This window comes from Muntiacus reevesi, chromosome 18 (genome assembly GCF_963930625.1).
Source record: "Muntiacus reevesi chromosome 18, mMunRee1.1, whole genome shotgun sequence".
Taxonomy (NCBI): Eukaryota; Metazoa; Chordata; class Mammalia; order Artiodactyla; family Cervidae; genus Muntiacus; species Muntiacus reevesi.
The window spans coordinates 23,973,844-23,992,645 of record NC_089266.1 but is presented as its reverse complement, the minus strand read 5'-3'; the positions used below and the strand labels follow the sequence as shown (position 1 = coordinate 23,992,645).

The 18,802-nt window shown below is 50.9% G+C and overlaps 1 protein-coding gene across 4 annotated transcripts; it reads right to left on the bottom strand.

Annotated features, from left to right (window-relative positions):
• Positions 1–3,391: 3,391 nt before the first annotated feature.
• On the bottom strand, positions 3,392–17,810 carry NFE2L1 (NFE2 like bZIP transcription factor 1). Of its 4 annotated transcripts, none has more exons than XM_065910832.1 (6): positions 17,664–17,810; positions 15,162–16,186; positions 10,185–10,400; positions 9,656–9,745; positions 9,277–9,435; positions 3,392–8,497 (listed from the first exon to the last, which is right to left on the bottom strand). In XM_065910832.1, the coding sequence occupies exons 2-6, from the start codon at positions 15,669–15,671 to the stop codon at positions 7,148–7,150; spliced, it is 2,325 nt and encodes a 774-aa protein (XP_065766904.1). In that variant the 5' UTR covers positions 15,672–16,186; positions 17,664–17,810; the 3' UTR covers positions 3,392–7,147. The 4 variants fall into 4 exon arrangements, with proteins under 4 accessions (XP_065766904.1, XP_065766903.1, XP_065766905.1 ...); XM_065910831.1 differs by lacking the exon at positions 17,664–17,810 and adding an exon at positions 17,258–17,384; XM_065910833.1 differs by lacking the exon at positions 17,664–17,810 and adding an exon at positions 17,258–17,384 and having other exon boundaries at positions 10,185–10,367.
• Positions 17,811–18,802: the final 992 nt, after the last annotated feature.

Genomic DNA, 18,802 nt, shown 5'->3' with positions numbered 1-18,802 from the left:
TGGCATGTGGAATCTTCTGGATCATCCACTGCACCACCAGGCAAGTCCCAGGACTGGATTCTTGTCAGTTACAAAAGGGGAAATAGGATTTCCACTGAGATCAATTCAGCTCTACTCAATAGTTCAAAGCATGTGTTCCAAATAAACTGAGTGTAGGACTTCCCTGGTGGTCCAGTGGTTAAGAATCCTCCAGAAATGAAGGGGACACAGGTTCCATCCCTGGTCCGGGAACATTCTACATGCCATGGGGCATTTAAGCCCGTTCCCCACACTGCCGAGCCTGTGCACTCTGGAGCCTGTCCTCTGCAACAAGAGAAGCCATCACAATGAGAAGTCCACGCACAGCAACTAGAGAGTAAGCCCATCCACTGCAACTAGAGAAAGCCGGGGCACAGCAGCCAAGACTCAGCACAGACAAATATTAAAAAAAAAAAAAAAACCTTATCATTCTTTCCCAGGGAAGACACTGGAATTGATAATGCATGCAATGAAAACTGAAGTGAAGGTACACAATTTTGTTATCTTTAAAAGCCAATTATCACACATTTCTAGACTCAAGAATGAAGGATAAATTCTTCTCAAGTGATTGTTGAAGCCACAAATGCATGCAAAAGTGTTAGAGAAAAAATATACATAGACACAACAAATCTTAAGTCTCCTTTCATAAAGTATTCGTAGAGCATGTCTTCAGATATGCAAAAACATATGTCGGACACCTTTGACAAAACTGCATCATCACAGACCTCTAGCCCAAGAGCTAAGGAGATACATTAAGTTGTTGCCCTAGTTACCATTACAGAAGAATGAGAGCTAGCTAATTGGTGACAGAATCATTGTCTGACACTGGCAAAGCCAGTCAAAAGAAAATACCTTGCTCCTTTACTGCCTTTAGTTTCAAATTAATAAATACAAAAACACTCAAATGGTACTGCTCAGGAGTAACTTTCTGCTTTCCAATGGCATTTGAAAGTTTTAACTACCAATTATAAGTAATTTCTTTTTTTTTTTTTTAGTTCTACCAGTTTATTGCTACCAACCCATCTCCCTCCACCCTCGTGCACACATGCTCAGTCATGTAATCCCATGGACTTCAGCCCGCCAGACTCTGTCCATGGATTTTTCCAGGCAAGAATACTGGAGTGGGTTGCCATTTCTTCTCCAAGTAATTTTTCATAGTTGAGTTTTTAAGTACTTATTTTCAGATGTAATCTTATATTCCAGAACTCATTAAGACTGGAGTTCAACTTGATATTAACCCTTGGGTAGTTAGCATTGACCATATATGTACACAACACTTTTACAGTCTATGGTCTGTGACACTGGGAATCTGTATTATAAGGTATAGTTATTTTCCTCTTAGAGGGGGAATCCTAGAAGAAATTGCTGCATCAAAATAATTTGGTGGAACTGTGAAATCCAAATTTCTGCCATGGCTCCAAATCCTGAACTACATATGGAGCTGGGCTGTTTGAGATCAAATCTATCTGATCAAGTCATATTAATCTGATGTGCATGCAAGTTAGCCTTCTCGTAAAGATGTTCTCATTTAAAACTCAGAACGATAGCAATGAACTAAGTCTAGGCTCAGTGTTTTCCCTCCAGTAGAATACCACTACCAGGCCAGCACTCAGCTTACTTAGTAAAAGGAAGTCTTGGCTTCCTTCACCTTTTCTTTTAGCATCCTGATGTTCTGGTGTGTGGTAAGAAGTTTAATATAGGAGCTTAAGATCCTTAGACAACCATCAGTCTCTGATCTGCACATCACCTTGGTATGACAGTCCAGCAAGGTTTTCTCTAAGAGTAATTCCTTAGCCAGAGTTCAGAGTTGTTTATTTCTCGTTTGTATGACTTTTAATTGACTTGGCCTTGAGCATCTCCTGAGTAAACTGATGGGTATTGAAAGCAAATGAAATCTGAAAAAAAACCCAAACATCCTACTGGGACAAAAAGCATAGTTGGCCCTGCTTGAAGCAAGTAGAGCAAGGAGTGTTTCTAAGGCTTTTTTTTTTTTTTTTTTTTTGGCTTTGGCCAGTTAGGTGGCAGAACTCTGAGGCAAAGCTAATACATTTAAGTTTACAATATATGCCGACTAGTTTTTGTTAATAGCTAGTGTTAATTCACCAGCAAGTCTGAGTCTACATTCTGACCCTTGATGGTTTGCATAGTTTGTGATAGTACCAAAGCTACTGTTCATGCCATGAGGATTTTAAAATCCTAGTAGACTTTGACCAATCCTGCCCTGTTTACTGTTGCATAGCCACAGATGAGGCTGGGCTACTTTGGGGCCTGGCTCTGGGACATGGGCCTATAGTTTCAGTTACTGCTTCAGCTCCTAGCTGAAGATTGGAAGGCTTGTTAAGACAACTGAATTAGCCTCATTAAATTTGTTTAAAACAAAAGGCAGAGCCCCAACTCTTGGGTCTTTTCTCCCTCTCTCCAGATGAACTAGATTTTATTTCCTTGGTTGAAACAGCAACTGGAATTAGTAACAAATACTATGCAACCTACTCCATTATACAGTTAGATTGGAAAAGAACCAACTTTAAGACTTGATATGTCTGCACATTCAAAAAGGAAGACAAGGGTTTCTATCCTACTGATTGTGAAAATACACCTCTTCAGCAAGGACCCATATTCTCCCTCCACTGGAGACAACTTGTACACTAGATTTATGTTTCTCAACTAATTCAGGCAGACATGAACTTTCAAAGAAGTCCTAGATACAAGGACTGGAATTCAAACCACACATTAAGTTTCACACGTATCCCCACAGTCCCACATGCTTTCTCTACTGTAAGATTCAGAACTAGAGGAAAAGAATGACATCTCTGTGTGAGACATGGAAGTGAAAGGGTGCTTGGTACACTGCCAAAATGACAAGTTGAAGGTCTGAGTCCCTTTCACTTCCCAGATAGATCAGGGATAGGAAAGGAAGGCTGAACCACTCATCCTAATCAGTAGACAAACACATGGATTTTGCTAGAGCATGTCTACACTTGGTTGTGAAAATGACTTCCAGGAAGGCAGATCCCAACCTGGTACCCCTTTCAGTACATGCATAGCATCAATGCCCTAGAACCATATATTTAGTCTGAGCTTCTGAAGCTGTTGCTCTAGGTCAGTCCCTACTGGATGAGTTAAAATAGGGTGGTGGAGACACTTCTACAAGGCACTTGTTTTTCCAGCTACTTGCCAAACAGACCTGAAGAGCAGGTCTGCTGTAGCTGTGGGTGGTAAAAGCAGGGATGAAGGCAGCCTAAGACAGGACTCCATGGAAAGTACCTCCTCATTCAACAGCTGTTTTTAATTGTTCAGCTTTCCCCAGGACAAGCAAGGAGTCAGCTATGAAGGTCAGGTCTTGACACTGGAACATTTCTATTCTCCCCCTTGGTTGTTTTTTTTTTTCCTTCTATTTTTATTGTAAACCTATTTTATTGATACTGAAATAGCCCTAGTTTCAGTAGTAAGACCTTATGTGGGGCAGAGACTGAAACAATGTATCTGGGACTTTCCTGGTGGTCCAACAATTAAGACTCCATGCAGGGGGTAAGGGTTGGATCGCCCCATTGATGAACCAAGACCTCATAGCCTGAAAAAAAAAAAAAAAAAGGATCTACTTCCACTGCCTTACGTAATTAAAGATGTGTGGGAAAATCAGTTTGAATGACGCCTAGAACTAAAGTCAAGACAAAGCAAGCTTTTGACCCCTACCCAAAAAGACACCCAGAAGTTTGGTCCTGAGGCCTACTCATCTCCCTGTGAACTCTAGGACCTTGTCTCACTTCCTGTCTCAGGTGTAATAGCTTTCAGAGGCCTTACTTGAGTTCTCATATCTTCTTCCTGCCAGAAAAAGCCTTGAAGCTGGAACACCCACTCCACCTGCCAACAGCAAAAAGAGGTCAGCCCCACAGCAGTGCTGACCAACTTGGCCCAAAGCCCCAACTAATCACAAGCTCCCAGACACAGCTGTACATCTCTCCATAAGGGGACATGAGGGAAGGGGGTGACCAAAACATACTTTCTCAGATCAGAAGCAACATTAACAAAGGGGAGGTAAGGCATTTTTCTCTTAAAATCTTTAAAAAAAAAAATCTGTTTAAAAAGTTGCAAAACTAAAGTTAAAGCCTAATTGTGTACTAAACAAAAATATGTAGAAACGTTTCTAGAAGAAATACAAAGACATTACTCTGAATTTTACTTGTCACAGTTTTCTATATATTTTTTTTTATCAGCAGTTTTTCCAACTTAATTTTTAACCTTTTCCTTCAAAATCTGTTTTATTTGGTTTACAGTCAATTTTGTTGTTGTTCAGTCACTAAATTGTGTCCGACTCTTTGCAACCCCATGGACTACAGCATGCCAGGCTTCCCTATCCTCCACTATCTCCCAGTTTGCTCAAATTCATGATTCATGTCCATTGAGTCGGTGATGCTATCTAACCATTTCATCCTCTGCTGCCTTCTCTTTTTGCCTTAGGAAACAGCTCTTATTTAATAGGACTGACCAACCCCTTCCAACTAGAGTTGGGGGAGGAGGGGATGGGAAGCCATTGTAAATTGAAACAAATTAAGAGCTCAGCCTTATTCCCAGAATTCTATTCCACCCCACAGAATAAACTCTAGTAGCATCACTGAACCAGGTCACAGTGGTACATGGGGAGTTCCAGATCACAGGTTTCATCATGGAGAACACAGCCTCCAGCCCAAAACCTTGTCTGGTAATCTCACAGAGACTGCCAAGTGGCTGTTTATTGCTTGGGCATTTGTAAAGTACCTACCATAGATGGGCATGAGGCAGTTCTAACAACCATCTGGTACCTTAAAGCATCCACCACTTCATACGCTTTTGTTTCTTTGAGGGAGAAGATTCTGGTCACCTCAGCTGGAAAGGATTTCAAATGCCTTAAACCCTGGGGACAAACTGTCTGTTTCTCTAGTTCTGGGACCCTGCTGGTAAAATGAAGAGCTTGGCATGTGCTGGTCCGTTGATCTCCCAGGTTTCCATCATCACTGTCATCACTGTGACTACACTCCAGCTGGTAGGTGGGACCACCAGAGAAAGAACAGCACAGTCAATGTTAAAAATGTAGTTTGCTGCAGGGGACTAGTAAGGAGCTGGGCCATATGACAAAACCCACCTAGTCCTATGAGAAAAAGGCCAGAGGACACTGAGTCCTTCCTCTAAAAGGATTCAGCTGGCAAACCCTACAAAAAGGTAATAAACTCATTTTTGGAAGATTTAACGCAGTATTTAAGACTGCATTGTCAACCTCCCCCACTCTTCACCCATCTTCCCATAAGAGCTTTGCCTTGGCCACACAATGGTCAGTGCTCTCCTCTTGGGGCCTATTTCCTTTACACTCAGTCTATGTTCAAAATAGGGAAAAATTGCACTTGAGAATGAATCATTCATTTTATTTTATTTTGTCATGTGCTCACAGCATCTTTCTTTCTCTCTCTCTCCTCTCCCTGGCAGATCACAGAGATAAATTAAAAATAAATCTACAAGGAAATAATTTATAAAAGCACTTCCCAGGCTCATGCCTTCTATCCCTACTGCTCAGTTAGAATGCCTCCCCCTCCAAGTGGGGAAGAGAATCAGTGCTTCCCCCACTTGAACTCATTCCTGTTAGTCTGGGGCAGACAGTACTCTAGACCCAGGCAGAGGTGGGGACAGCAGTAGGAAACAAAGACACGGGCCCAGGAACCACCTGGTCACCTTGGCGCTCCCCTCTCTGCCTCCCCCAGGCAGTCCGCCCAGAAGCCCTTGCTAAACCGGGGTATGGAGAAGCTTCCTGTGGCCAATAGCCTTGGGGAAGGGGTACCCTCAGCCCCTCTTACATGCACTTCTCATTCTCCTAGAAAGAAACCCAAAAAGAAAGCAGACAAGAGACCTCGGGACAGAGGAGAAAAATCCCAAGTGTTCACACAGTTACACGGAGTCTTTATGGCAAAGAGAACATTTAGCAGCTTTGAATATTGGGGTATCTCCTTTTTACTCAACACAAGCATTCTAGACCCTACAAGTGAAACAGGGCTCAAACCCTAAAAAAAAAAAAATCAAAGCGCAAGAAACTCTAAAAGGACTAGTTTTTGTCATCGTTGCTGGGTTTCATTTTTTGTCTTTCCAGTGACAAGCCCAGTTGTTGGTAGGGGAGGCCTGAGGGAAGGGTCACTCCCCAATGTTGTGCTGAATACTGCCTGGCTTCTCCACATCATCCCCCTGCCTCAGAGCAGCTTCCAGGAGGCTGCAGGCCCAGCACTGGGGGCACTGCCAGCACCCCAGCTGCAGAAGAACTCCAGGCAGCCGGTGAGGGGCGGGGGCACACGGGCAGGAGGAGAACAGCATTCGCATGCAGGCTCTGATGGAGATGTGGGAGCCTCGGCTCAGGGGTGACTGGGCACAGAGGAAGATGGATGGCAGGGCAGTTGAGTGACATGCTTGGTTGGGGCTGCTGCAACACAGGGCCTGTGACCCTTGCCTGTTTACTGTTTCATCCTAACTCTTCAAGTCAGTGTCGGGTCCCAGTGGCTCCCCTATGACTGAAACCTCAAGAAAATATCATCCAAGAGCTCCCCTTCAGGGATGCCAAAGTGCAGGGGCAGGAGAGTTCAGAAGCCCCTTCCAGAACCCACTCCGTGTTCCACCCCTCCCCTGGGGTGAAGTGGGGTTTACTCACACCAAATGATCTAGTCTCCCCTAAAACCTGATGCCTGGAATCCTGGCCAGAGCCAACTTAACCTGCCCTTTGATTTTCTTCCCGCTTTGATTTTTCTTCCCCTTCCTTCCTTCCTTTCTTTCCTTCCAGGAAATGAGACTGACTTTCTACTACCTCCCCCTCCGCTCACAAGTCCCTTCCTTCCCATCTGTCCGCTTCCAGCAATGCCAGCACCACCCTTCCCCTGAAGGAAAGGGGAAGGGGTGAGGACCCTGTCCACCCAAACGGTCTGGCCACTTCCACTCCCCTCAGCGGGGGAAGCTGAACCAGACAGCGCCTGCCTCGTCCTGTCCACTGACCCGCAGTCGTCCCCTCTGTGAAGATCTATTAGATAAGAAGGCATTAAAGTCCCCGCTGTAGGTCCAGGTCCAGGCCCAGCCCTTCTCCAGTTCCCATCTCGGTGAGCATCAACCCCCTTCCTCCCCAGGCTCACTTTCTCCGGTCCTTCGGCTTCCTCTCCTGCCGCCGGGCCTGCTGGTCGGCCAAGGTGCGGGGAATGAGGAGGACGCTGCCGTCCCCGGCATACTGGAGCGCATACTGACTGGGCGAGTAGGGCCGCCCGTTCTCATCCCGCAGCCGCCCAAACACCTCCTGGTACAGGCTCTGGACCTTCTGCTTCATCTGCCGCAGGGACCGGAGGAACTCCACCTTTTCCCGCAACAGCCGAGCTTTATCACGCTGCAGGTCCTCCACGTCCCGCTCCAGGTTCAAGATGGTGTCCAGCTTGCGCTTGCGGCAGTTCTGCGCCGCCATCTTGTTCTTGCCGCGGCGCCGGATGTCACGGATGAGGCTCAGCTGGGCCTCACTCAGCTGGTACTTGGACAGCAGCTCGTTGAACTCCTCCACAGGCAGGTTGATGATCTTGTCGTTGGTAAACGGGATCTTCATGGCTCGGGCTCGATGCTCATCCCGGCTCATCTGCTTGTCCAGGAAGTCGGCCTGCTTCTCCTTGCTGCCCTTCTTGAGAGTGCTGGGGGGTGGCAAGTCAGCAGAGTCGAGGGCACTGGGCGCCATGTTGTACGTGTGGTTGTGCCCAACGTGCTCCAAGTAGGGCAGGCAGGAGAGCTGAGACGGGTCCTGATAGCTCATGCGGCAGAACTTGGAATACTCAGGCTGGTAGCCCACAGCTCCCTCAGCCTCTTCCAGATCCAAGGTCTCAGAGTCAGAGCTATAGCCAACCGCACCTTCCTCAGAAAAGGAGGAAGAAGCTGAGGAAGAAGCAGAGGAAGAGGAAGAGGAGGAGGAAGAGGAGGAGGAAGAGGAACTACCTTCAGAGCTGCTCAGGGAGGAAGGGCTATGGCTGGAGTCCAAGGAGAGGCCTGAGTCAGAATCAAATTCTTCTTCGAGCTGGGAGGCCTGCACTGGGTTAAAGCCTTCTTCAATGGCCAGGTCCATCAAGCTGATTTCATCCAGCATGGCTTCATCTAATAGACCCCCCAGCGGATCAGGTAGCTCAGGGCCAGCTGTGTCATTGGCCGTGCCATTGAGCTGTGGTGGAAAGAAGAGCCCCGCCAGGTTGGTGGAACCAAAGGTGGAGTTGAGGCTGGTGGAATTGCTGGGGACCAGCGGGAGCAGCGTGGAACTACTGGCCACAGGCAGGCTCTCCACCTCCGGGCTGAAGAGTGAGAAGTCCTGGCTGCAGCCCCCTAGGGATGCCTGATGCAGGCTGACATTCTGATTGATGGGAGTGTTGGGGGCAAGGCTGTAGTTGGTGCTCAGTGGGTCTCCTGGAGGGGCATTATACAGGATTTCACTTGTTGATGTGTTCACTTCCATGGCCTGGGAGGAGAGACGACCGTCACCGTTCACTCTGCGCAGATTCCCTCCCCTGGTGTGGCGGGGGGCTCACACTAGCAGGCACCCAACACAGGCATGGCTGCCTGGGTATAAATGCAAGAGATGGGAAACCAGAGCCCACTTGATCCACCAGGCCTGGCAGAGATGGGTTCCTCCCTGTGGACTCCCCCCAAGGCAGAACTGATGGGCTCCCGGTCACCTCTGGCCAGACTCCCCCATCATGGAGGGAGAGGACAAAAGCTCCTAACACTGAGAAATCAGCACAGTGAAGAGAACACCTGGCCCTGCAGTGAGCCAGCCTAGCTGCGCCACTTGCTGTAAGACCAGAAGCATTTCACTCAGCCTCTCTCTGAGCTTCAGTGTCCTCACCTTTAAAATAATCAAAGGGCTGGCGAGATGATGTGAGGCCCAAGTGACATGACAGTGGCTGCAAAGGACTGCAGGAATGTCAGCCTGTTTTAATGCTAAATCTAGGAAACACCTAGCCAAGTGATTACCTGCCTGAAGAAAAGGAAGAAGGTGCACCTAGGAGACAGGCCTGCTTTAGAAGCCTCAATTCCAGGGCTGCTTTTCCCAAACCCCAATCCTGACTCCACCCACTACTGCCCCAATGAGACACCTGGACAGTTACAGCTCGGTATCCCCACTTTCCTTATGAATCAGAAAGGTGTTACTCTTTACCCAGAAGTGGAAAAGCAACTGAAAATGAAGATACCCCACGCAAAGTCCGACAGGTTTGTGTCTGGTTCTGATAATCCTACCTGCATTTCCATGATGGACATGAGATCTTGCCACTGCTGTTCCAAATCAAATGGTGACTCTGTCCCAGTCAGGAGAGGAGACAAAAGGTTGTTCTGAAGACCTGGGGGCTCACTCTCACTAGGCACTGCTTCTGTTATGCTGGAAATGTCTGCCGGAAACTAGGGCAAAACACAGAAGGTTTAACAGGGGAGGAGGAAAGACCACCTGCCTTCCTCCCAAGACTACCGCCTGAGGCTCTGTATCTTCCTTCCTCTGAACTCACCCCCAGCAGCCAGGAGAGGGCCAACACCAAAAGCTGGCCCACTGGGCAGCCACAGAGACACACCATGTGCAGGCTACCCTACTGGCTCAGTGGGCTCTCCCTAGAGTCCTGCTCACCTCAGCATTCTCCCCAAAGGGGCAGGTGGCCTCCAGCAGCCTAAGGCACTCTTCCAAGGACAGGGCTGTCTGGTCCTCCCCACCAGGCACCTGTGGCAACAGCAACTGTTAAGTCTGACTGACCCAGGCCTTGGCTGCCTGTGGGCCAAAGCCCCTTCCCCAGCCTTTCCAAGGGAAAGCTGGAAGGAGGCCTTGTGTGGTCGTAGGGCTACACTCTCCCTATGTCCCCAGGCTATCGGCTGGCCGCAAGCCCCAAACTCCAGGGGAGAAGAGAGAGAGTGGGAGGGTTCTGATGCAAGCGGACAGCCACTAGGTGCTCTGCCTCCCGCGTGCTGTTCTTTATAAGGTGTGGTCCCTCCACTGCTGCTGCGGCTCTTCCACTCCCACTTCCTCAGCCACCACTGTGACTTGATGATATGAGATCCCATCACTGAGATCCCAACCCGAGATATACATTCAGGCCCATCCCATAGACACACACTGCCTTCTCTAAAAAGAAGTTTCTAGAAGTAGGCAGAGGTGGGAGTACCTGTGCAGGGAAGCTCTCCCCAGTCTCTCCATCCACTAGCAGGTTTCTTGCCAGAGCTTCTGCACCCTCGCCTGGCCATGTGTCCTCTTGCTCTGCTCCATCTTGCAGTTCCTTATCCACATCCTGCTCCTTCTGGCGATGACTGTAGTCAAAAATCTCACGCCCAGCCCCCAGGTCAATATCCTGTCGCCAAAGGATGTCAATCAGATCTATGTCCTGAAAGATAGAGCACCATGACTTTAGCTCTGGGGTCCAGGGGCCCCTCCCTCTCCTGCCCCTTAGAAGTCCCTCCAAGCATCACCCCAACTACTCCTGGGTGGGGTCACTCCCAATCTACCCCTGCCAGCTTCTACTGCTGTCCCCTCCATACCAGCAAGGTTTCATTCATCTATTTCCAGACACCAGCCTCCAAAACAAAAAGAGAGATAGCAAAAACCTCTAGCATGACTATCACCACACTAGCCTGTGTGCTTAGGATCTGGACCAGACACACAGCCAGGCCAAAAGGCAGGGCAATCTCACTACAACTTAAGAAGGAAGGGCAAAGCAGAAGACAGCTCTCATTTTAGGAACAGGAATCCCTTAAAAGCTGCTTTGGAGAAAGATGGCCATGGCAAGCAAGGGTGAACTGTGAGGCAGAGTTGCTTCGCAGTGGCCAGGCTTGCATCAGCTTATGGTGCCATTGTATTTGCATAAAGGGGTGGGGTGGGCTGGAGAGGAAAATCCCTGCATTTGCAACCACCTGATGCAACCAATGACAACTACAGGCTACCTCCAGCCCTTCCTACAACCATTCCCCCTTTCCCTAGCTGAGGCAGGAGTACGGATGCACACCCACAACTCTTAGCCCAGGCTCACCTCAAGATCCATCCCTGCTAGAATGCCCACTCTCAGCTGATCCCAGCAAGCCGCCTCAATCCCCGGAGAGCCTCAAGCGGTCAGATGATCCTCACTAGGCACCCCACCCCTGCCAAGGCCAGCCCCACAATGCCCCCTCACCCCAGTGCTCGCTCCCTTACCACACCCCAGGACTCACTGCCTGCCATCAGTCACCCACTCAAGGACAGAGCCCCCATCACCGCCCAGCCACAACTGCCGCCTTGGGCACCGAAATGCCTCCCTCCCACTCTACCCTGGCGCCTCCTGATCAGTTCCTGCTCCAACTGCCACCCCCATTGCCACCCAGCATACCAGCATACAACCCCAATAAATAAGAGACATTTGGATTTCCTATACATGCATGTGGCTGAAGAAACCCTGAATTGCTGCCTTCCGCTCAGATGTTAAAAGGCAGATACTTTCCATAAAGCATTATCCTTAGCTTAGAGCTTAGACCCACCTCCCTAGCTCTGACAGGGCATCTCGTTCCCACCGTAACCCTAATTCTAAGACCTCCCAGGTGTCTCCCCCACCCCCCAGTCTCCCCACACACACCAACCTGAACAGAAGCCCTGGACCCAGAAGCAGAGGGGGGCTGGGCCACCCGGTGACCAGCCACCAAAGAGTTAAGGGGCTGGCTCCCTTTGGCATGGCCCCCACCACTGTGAGAGCTGCGGTCCAGACGGGTCATGGTCTGCGAGATGAGCCCCAGGGCAGCTGGTGCCGGGCAGCCGGACAGGGGGCTCCAAGGAGCTCGTGGCTCTCAAGGAGCAAACCAGGCTGGAAGGGTGGCCCCTTGCTAGCTCCGAGGGGCCCAAGGAGGGTGCCCCGCCCGTGCTGCTGCCTGGGCGGCCCAGCCCAGCCCCCTTTCTCCATCCTGAAGCAGCCCCCTCCCACCTCACAACCCCAGTTCCACTCAGGCGCCTGGCAGCCCCCACCCTGAGCTCACCGCAGAGGCTGCAGTGAGATGGGACTCCCACCCCATGCTCCGTGCTCAAGCTGCAGAGGAAAGCAAGCTCCCTCCTGGGCCTATCCTCCCGCTCCTCCCTTTCTCCCCCTTCCCATGCCCCCCAAACTTGTTACCTAGGCTGCAGCAAGGAGCCAATCCCCTCCCCCTCCCACCCCGCAGGTCACTGCTGAGGCTGCAGAGAGCCAATCCCCTCCCCCAGGTCAGCAGCTGGGCTGCGGAAAGAGCCAATCCCCTCCCACTGTCGTTACCTAGGCTGCGACGAGAGCCAATCTCCTCCCCCAAGTCTCCGCTGGAGATGCGGAAGGAGCCAATCCCCTCCCACCGCCTGTTACCTAGCTGCAGCCGGGAGCCAATCTCTGCACCAGGGCAGCTGGAGAAGCTGCCGCAAGGAACCAGCCCATCCCTGGGCCGCCTCCGTCTCCTCAAGGAGACGCACCCAGGGGCGGGCAGCCCCACCCAGCCCAGTCAGCCAGCCAGGGTGGCGCAGTGAGAGAGCCCTGGGGGGAAGGGGTGCCACTCTCCCTCCTGTCGCATCCTGCTTACCCAGCCCACTCAGGACTGGACAGACACTCCTCCCGCAGCTTCCCTGGGAATCTAAGTTCTTCCCTGGAAGTGGAAGGAGTTTTCCCATTCCTCTGTAGGGCTGTGGCCAGTCATCCTCAAGACCAAGGATCAAAGCTAGGCTGGGCAGGAACCCAGTGAGCCCAGATCCACTGGGAACCAGGGGCTTTGTCACCCTAGAGCAGGCCAGATGAGAGGAAGGGGGAAGCCATCCACACATATGCAGGGATGTCACGGCGCTGGCCCGGCCTAGGCAAGAGGGAGACAGGAGCCTGAAGGCCAGCACTGAAGGGTGCTCTGCAAAGTCCTGGACACAAAAACACCCCCCCGCCCTTAACCCCAGCTGTTTTCAAGAGCATTCTCTGCCTGAGCCCCAGCTCACATCTATAAAGCAGAAAATAAGACCCTGACAAAATCAGGGTCACAGTTCTGGCTCCCATCCTCACTGCTGCTCCCCTTGCACCTAAGGTCAGGTCAGGGACAGTATGTTCTCCACGGTCACAGACTGCTCCTCCTCGCCTGCTAAGAGCTGTACACAGGCCACCCCCCCTCTGGGCAGAGTGCCAACCTCGAGGGGAATCCTATCCCTGACAAGGGCCTGGGCTATAGCTGTCCATCGAATAGGCCTGGCAGCAGGGGAGTGCTGCCACCCCGGGGATAATACCAGCTCCAGCAGTGCCTGTCACATGCTCTGGACCTGGGTATTTTTATCCCTGAGTTGCTGAGGAAATGTTGTTCTAGACACAATAATCCTCCCTTCCCCCACACCCAGCCTGGGCCCCTAATGCTGACCCACCCTCAACCTCCAAAGGAAGCAGTGAAGGCCTGGTGTCAGGAAAAGAACGAACTTCATGAAGGCCAAGAAATGCAGGGCAGCAGGGTCAAAGTTCCAACCCATCCAATTACATTGAAAACGTCCCATCCCCCCCCCAAAAAAAGAAAACGTCCCATCCCATCCCAGGAGAGCTTCCTGCAGGAAGAGGAATGAAGCTACGCCTGCAGGGTTCCCAGAAGCAGAGTTCCCAAGCCCAATTATACCCACCCCTTGAGAAGCTACCATGGGGTGGGAGGATGGAAGAGGAGGCTGGGAGGCACACTTCTTCAGACCACTGGGCCAGACTGGAGCCCATTTGAAGGAAAAGAACAGAGGAAGAAGAGAGAGGTGGCACTGTAAGAATCTCAGAAAAGAGGCACTGCAAGGCAAGGAGTGCTCATGGCCCCCTGGCTCAGATAATTCTAGTCTCCCTCAAAGTAGAGCTAGTATAAGCCAGCTCAGCACAGAGCAACCCTGGCACGATGGACATTTGGGGCAGGTCAATCTGTTACTTAGGGGCTGTCCTGTGCTTTTTAGGAAATTCAGCAGTATCCCGTGCCTCTCCCCACTAGATCCCAATTACACCTTTTCCAGTTGTGACAACCAAAACTGTCTCTAGACAGTGCCACATGTCCCCTGATACCACAAAATCATCCCCAGTTGAGGACCATGGGCCCAGAGGAAGCCACATGATTTGACAGTCACTACATGATTTGACAGTCACTAACATTCAGAGACCTGAACTCAGGAACAGACTTCAAGGTAGGATGGGAGGCAAAACCTGGTCTGATTGGTAGACAGAGTCAAGTTCTACAGCTTCTATAAAAGTTTCAACGCATCTCCACACCCTCCTCTTCCCAAACACTCCCTCCATGCACCCTTGCTTCAAGACTCAGCCCTGGAAAACCCAGCCCAGTGCAACCCCTCTTTCCCTAACAGCCAGGCAAGCAAAGCAGACCTTTTCCCAAGCTCCTTAAGACTGCGTGGCAAGACAGGGTCAAAAGCAGAGTTCAAAGCCATCCTATCACACTGGCGGAGCAGGGGCAGCAGAAGCTCTTTAACACTCTTAAAAGCAACTGCATCACCTTCTTTCCAGAACAGAATGTCAGCCACTCGTCAGGAGTTCAGATCTCTGACAGTTCAAAGCAAGCTGACTTCAGCAGCAGAATGCAGTTTCTCTTCTAGCTTCCAGCCCTCCCGTCCCTACTCCCTGCAGTGGGCCTTTAGCAAAGAATGGGAGCCTGGCCCTCTCCTGGCCAAGAATAACTATCTAAATCTACCCCCTGGCTCAGGCCCAGGAGAGCCGCCTTATCAGGACCTTACAACAACAACAGGCCTGACCACAAAGGAGGAGAACTTTAGGATATGTATGTGTGTTTTGATGTGGGGGGAGGTACAAGGCAACAGTCCACAAAATATCTGTGTCTTAGCAACAGATATACAGCGCATCAAAGCCCATCACAACATGACTCCCTCCCCCACCCCAGGCCTCTAGGACTCATGTTGAAATCCAAGCAGTAAACACACAGGCATGTTCTAGGAACCTCCCACTGCCCTGACAGTACATTTAGAGGTGGGTCGATTCTAGTCGGACAATCCAGCCCATTCCTAACCAAGATCAATGCTCGAAACTCCTTGGAACCTCTCTGGTTCTTTACAGGGCTTAGTACAACCACCATACTCCTTCAGGACCAGCCCAAACCACCCCCCAACCCCAGGCCCTTCCCACCCACCCCTCCACATTGCCACTAACCTCTTTGGTTAAGTCTCCACTGACTGGAGGGGCTACAGCTCCCAAATCCTCCAAATCTTCACTGAATCCCTGCTCCGTTTCGCTTTCTCGCACCCCGTTGTCTGGGCCTGTCACATCTTGAAGACCACTGGAACTCTCGAGGGCGAGGCCTGAGCTGGGCTGGCTGCCAGAGACAGACCCCTCTGGATCCCGGTGGACCAGCCAGGCGTTAACCTCAGTAGTTGGCACCTGGAACCTGTCCAGGGCCCTCACCTGATTGAGGAGTCGCCGGGCAGTGAAGTAATTGTCCAGGTCTATGCTCTTGGGGTGGATACCATAGCCATCCAAGGTGTTCCTCAGGTTGTGGAACTGGGTCTGAGTATAGGCAGAACTGGGCCCCAGGATGATCTCCCGGAGCGGGGGGAGCTGTGAGGTCAGGTAAGTATCCACGTCCACCCGCACCCCAATCAAACTGAGCAGAATGGTGAACTGGAGGAGTCCTTCCGTTAAGTATTTCTTCAGAGAAAGCATTGCTGAAGGACCAGAATGTTTATGTGTTTTGGTTTTTAAATCTTCTGAAAGACAAATCAAGGCCACTGCTCTGCTGCTCCAGCCAGCAAGTCACCCGCCTCAGTGCCAAACCCTGTACCCCACCCTGGCAGAACACAGGGGCTGAGCTCCCTGACGGCCTCAGAGGAAAACACACCCCTTGGAGCCAAGGCCACACTCCAGACCACATTCACTTTTCCCTTCTTGACACCTCACCTCTGAAAGTACAACTGTTGCTAACCCAGTCCAGGCCCTCAAGGCCCACGTGACTTACTGTCTCCACAGTCCACATACAGTCACTTCCTCACTCACATTAGTTGTCCTCTCTGTAGATTCTGTAGATTCCACTGCAGGCTGTTCTCAGAAACAGCTGATGGTTTTTTTTTTCTCCTTCTCCTTCCTAAGGTTTATTTTCTTTGGCTGGAGCTACAGGCCTTTTGTCTTGGGTCAGAGTGTCCCGCCTCCTCCACACTTACCAGGGGGGTTTCCAGAGAAACCTGAAACAGGAATAACAAAAGCAACAGGATAAGGTTCTATAATTTTCATACCAGGATCAAGGCAGAAGGTAGGAAACATATTAAAAGGCCACTTTTATCTCTTTGTTAAAAAATAAATCCAGTTATTACACTCCCAGAAAAACCACAAAATCCTGTATGGATAGAACAACTATGAAAGGAAGGTACTGGTCACAAGGGATCTCAATATCTGGATATTAATTTTGTGATGCTCTAAAAGGTAGCTCATTTTGGATAAGCAGATAATGCCCAGGGCATCCAAAATATTTTACATGTTATCTGATTTACCAACCCTCCCCCACCCCATTACACACTACCCAGCTTCTATTTTTAGCATGAGAAGTCCATTTCCTATCTTAAAAGAAAGTTTGTTTCCCATCTCTCAGGATAAAACTGCCTATAATTCTTGTCCCTTCAAGTTCTTAAGAGGAGAATTTATTAATGCGTGGGAGTGTGAAAGGACAACACCACAGAAAAGAATGACATCTTTTGTTTTCCCAACTTAAAAACTCTGATTTCTCTTTCCTATTACCTTCACATAAAAAAAAAAAAAAAGTGAGGGTACTGGCGGGATGGGAAGGGGTCTGTGACAGGATTATTCCGTCCAGAATTTGAATACGCATGTTTTATTTTCATTCATGTGACCTTCTGATCCAAAGTAGAGGGCTATGGCCAAGTCTTCAACCCAGCCAGCCAAGTGGGGAGGGAGTAAACCTGCCTTTCGGTTCCAGTCTCTACTTTTGAGCTTCCATTAACCTTATAAACCAAGACATAGCCCTCTGATCTCCAAAGCTATGACCCACCTACCAACTTCATCCTAAAGGGAAAAAGACAAACGCACACCCACCCAAAGACAGACAGACACACACACCCCTTATCTGGCTAGAGTAAACATAATTGCGACCCAGAATTCCTGCTTACACTACCCTCCAGTTCTCACGCAATTTACTACTAAAAACCTCCCAAGAGCAATTAAGTTCCAGAAACAGGACGAGGTCCCTTAAAGATCGAGTAATGCCAGGTCTGAGCCCGGTCCCACCCTGCCCCGGATACCCGAGTCCGGCTGGGACCAAGTCGCCATGCCGCTCCTGGCGCCTCGGCTTCTAGCCTTCTGGGCAGCAGCGAACAAGTGCTACTTTCCTGGCCTTGACCCACCCGGACGGCCAAACCCCACCCCGCCCTCCGCCCCTATGGCCCCACCCCGCTCCCAAGCATGGGCTTAACACCACGCCTTCTCAGGCCCTCAGCCCTCCCCAGTCCAACCCACCCCGGAGCTGGAATTCTCCACGGCCTTTCGGCCCCTCCCTGCCAGGCCCTGGGCCCGGCCCCGAGGTAAACCCCGCTCGGCCGCCCGCTCCCGCCTCCTGCCCCTCAGCTCCACCCCGCCGCCCTTCACTCTGTAAGCCTCGGTCCCGCGGGGCTGTGCCCCTCCCGTTAGGGAAAGAAAGGTGCTTGATACCCGCTGCTGAGCTCGGCGTCCGCCGCTGCCACCACAGCAAGCCCTCAGCCCAAGTCCAGGCCTTGCAGCCGCCAGCGCCGGCCGGCCTAGAGCTCGCCAGCCTCCGCTTCCCTCCCCGCCCCCTCCTTCCACCTCACTCGGAAGCCCGCCCTCCGAGTCCTCCCCGGGAATACGTTTCTCCAATCAAAGAGCCGAGATGGTGGCCGTCGCCGGATGTCGCTTTGACGGATAGTAAAGAGAGCCCAATAACTGAGTATGCCTCCTTCTCCCTTTACCGGTTTCTCAAGACTGACATGGTCCATGGCCCAATAGGCATGTAGGCCCGCCTCACGGCGTGGGCCCACCAATAAGTGGGGCGAAGGCCACAACGCCCGGCGTTTGGGACCCCTCGGCCGTGCTTTGGCCGCAGACGGTATTACAGCCTGGGCATGGAGTGATGTAAACAGGCTGTGCGCTTCCAGTGCATTCTTTGACGGGTATAAGGGCTTAGGACTGGGAGATGGTATCACCGCCGGAGCGCGGAGTCCCCCCATTGAGGGTTCCCACGGTGACTTGCAAAAGTCCAGTGAGACCTGAGAGGCCGAGGTAGGGCACAGAGCATGTGTTTCGCCTGGTGTGGACGCTCGTGCCGCCATCTTGGGTGCTGGCAGCGGAAACCGGTCTCCCAGCTTCCGCTCCTTGAGGGCCCGGCGCTGGGCCCTTTGCCAGTCAGGGGTCGTTGCGCCCCTTGTTGTGTGCAAGTCGTGTGAATGGGTTGCCACGAAGGTGGTGGGACGTTGGGGATATGAGTGATGTGGCATAATTAGTGATTTTTGCGACGATACAAACACCGTTTTCCTCTGTCTGCTCTTCCCCCGCCTAACTTCCCACGCAGCTTAGTTTTGCTTTTCAGAGACGCCTCAGTTTCTAGTGTTCGCCAATCTCTTTTAACCAACGTCTTTGATTTTCGAACGTTGGTTTACCCCCAGCATCACCTTGGGGAGTTTTTAAGCTTGCACATTTTGAGGCATCACACCAGAGTTAATAATTCACTTATCCTGGGGTGGCAGCGTGATAACCTCGCCCCTTTAGTAAACGACCCATAGTGCGAAGACCCCTTAAAAGGGGTCTAAAGACAAGCACTGAGTTGGAGTTCTAGT

What these genes read in the sequence shown, in the direction of transcription:
- NFE2L1 (XM_065910832.1), bottom strand. Translation starts at nt 15,671, where the DNA reads ATGCTTTCTCTGAAGAAATACTTAACGGAAGGACTCCTCCAGTTCACC. An exon ending in CCTTTGGGGAGAATGCTGAG is followed by an intron (nt 9,436 to 9,655) that starts GTGAGCAGGACT and finishes GTTTTGCCCTAG; the next exon opens with TTTCCGGCAGACATTTCCAG. An exon ending in TGTCCATCATGGAAATGCAG is followed by an intron (nt 8,498 to 9,276) that starts GTAGGATTATCA and finishes CTCTCCTCCCAG; the next exon opens with GCCATGGAAGTGAACACATC.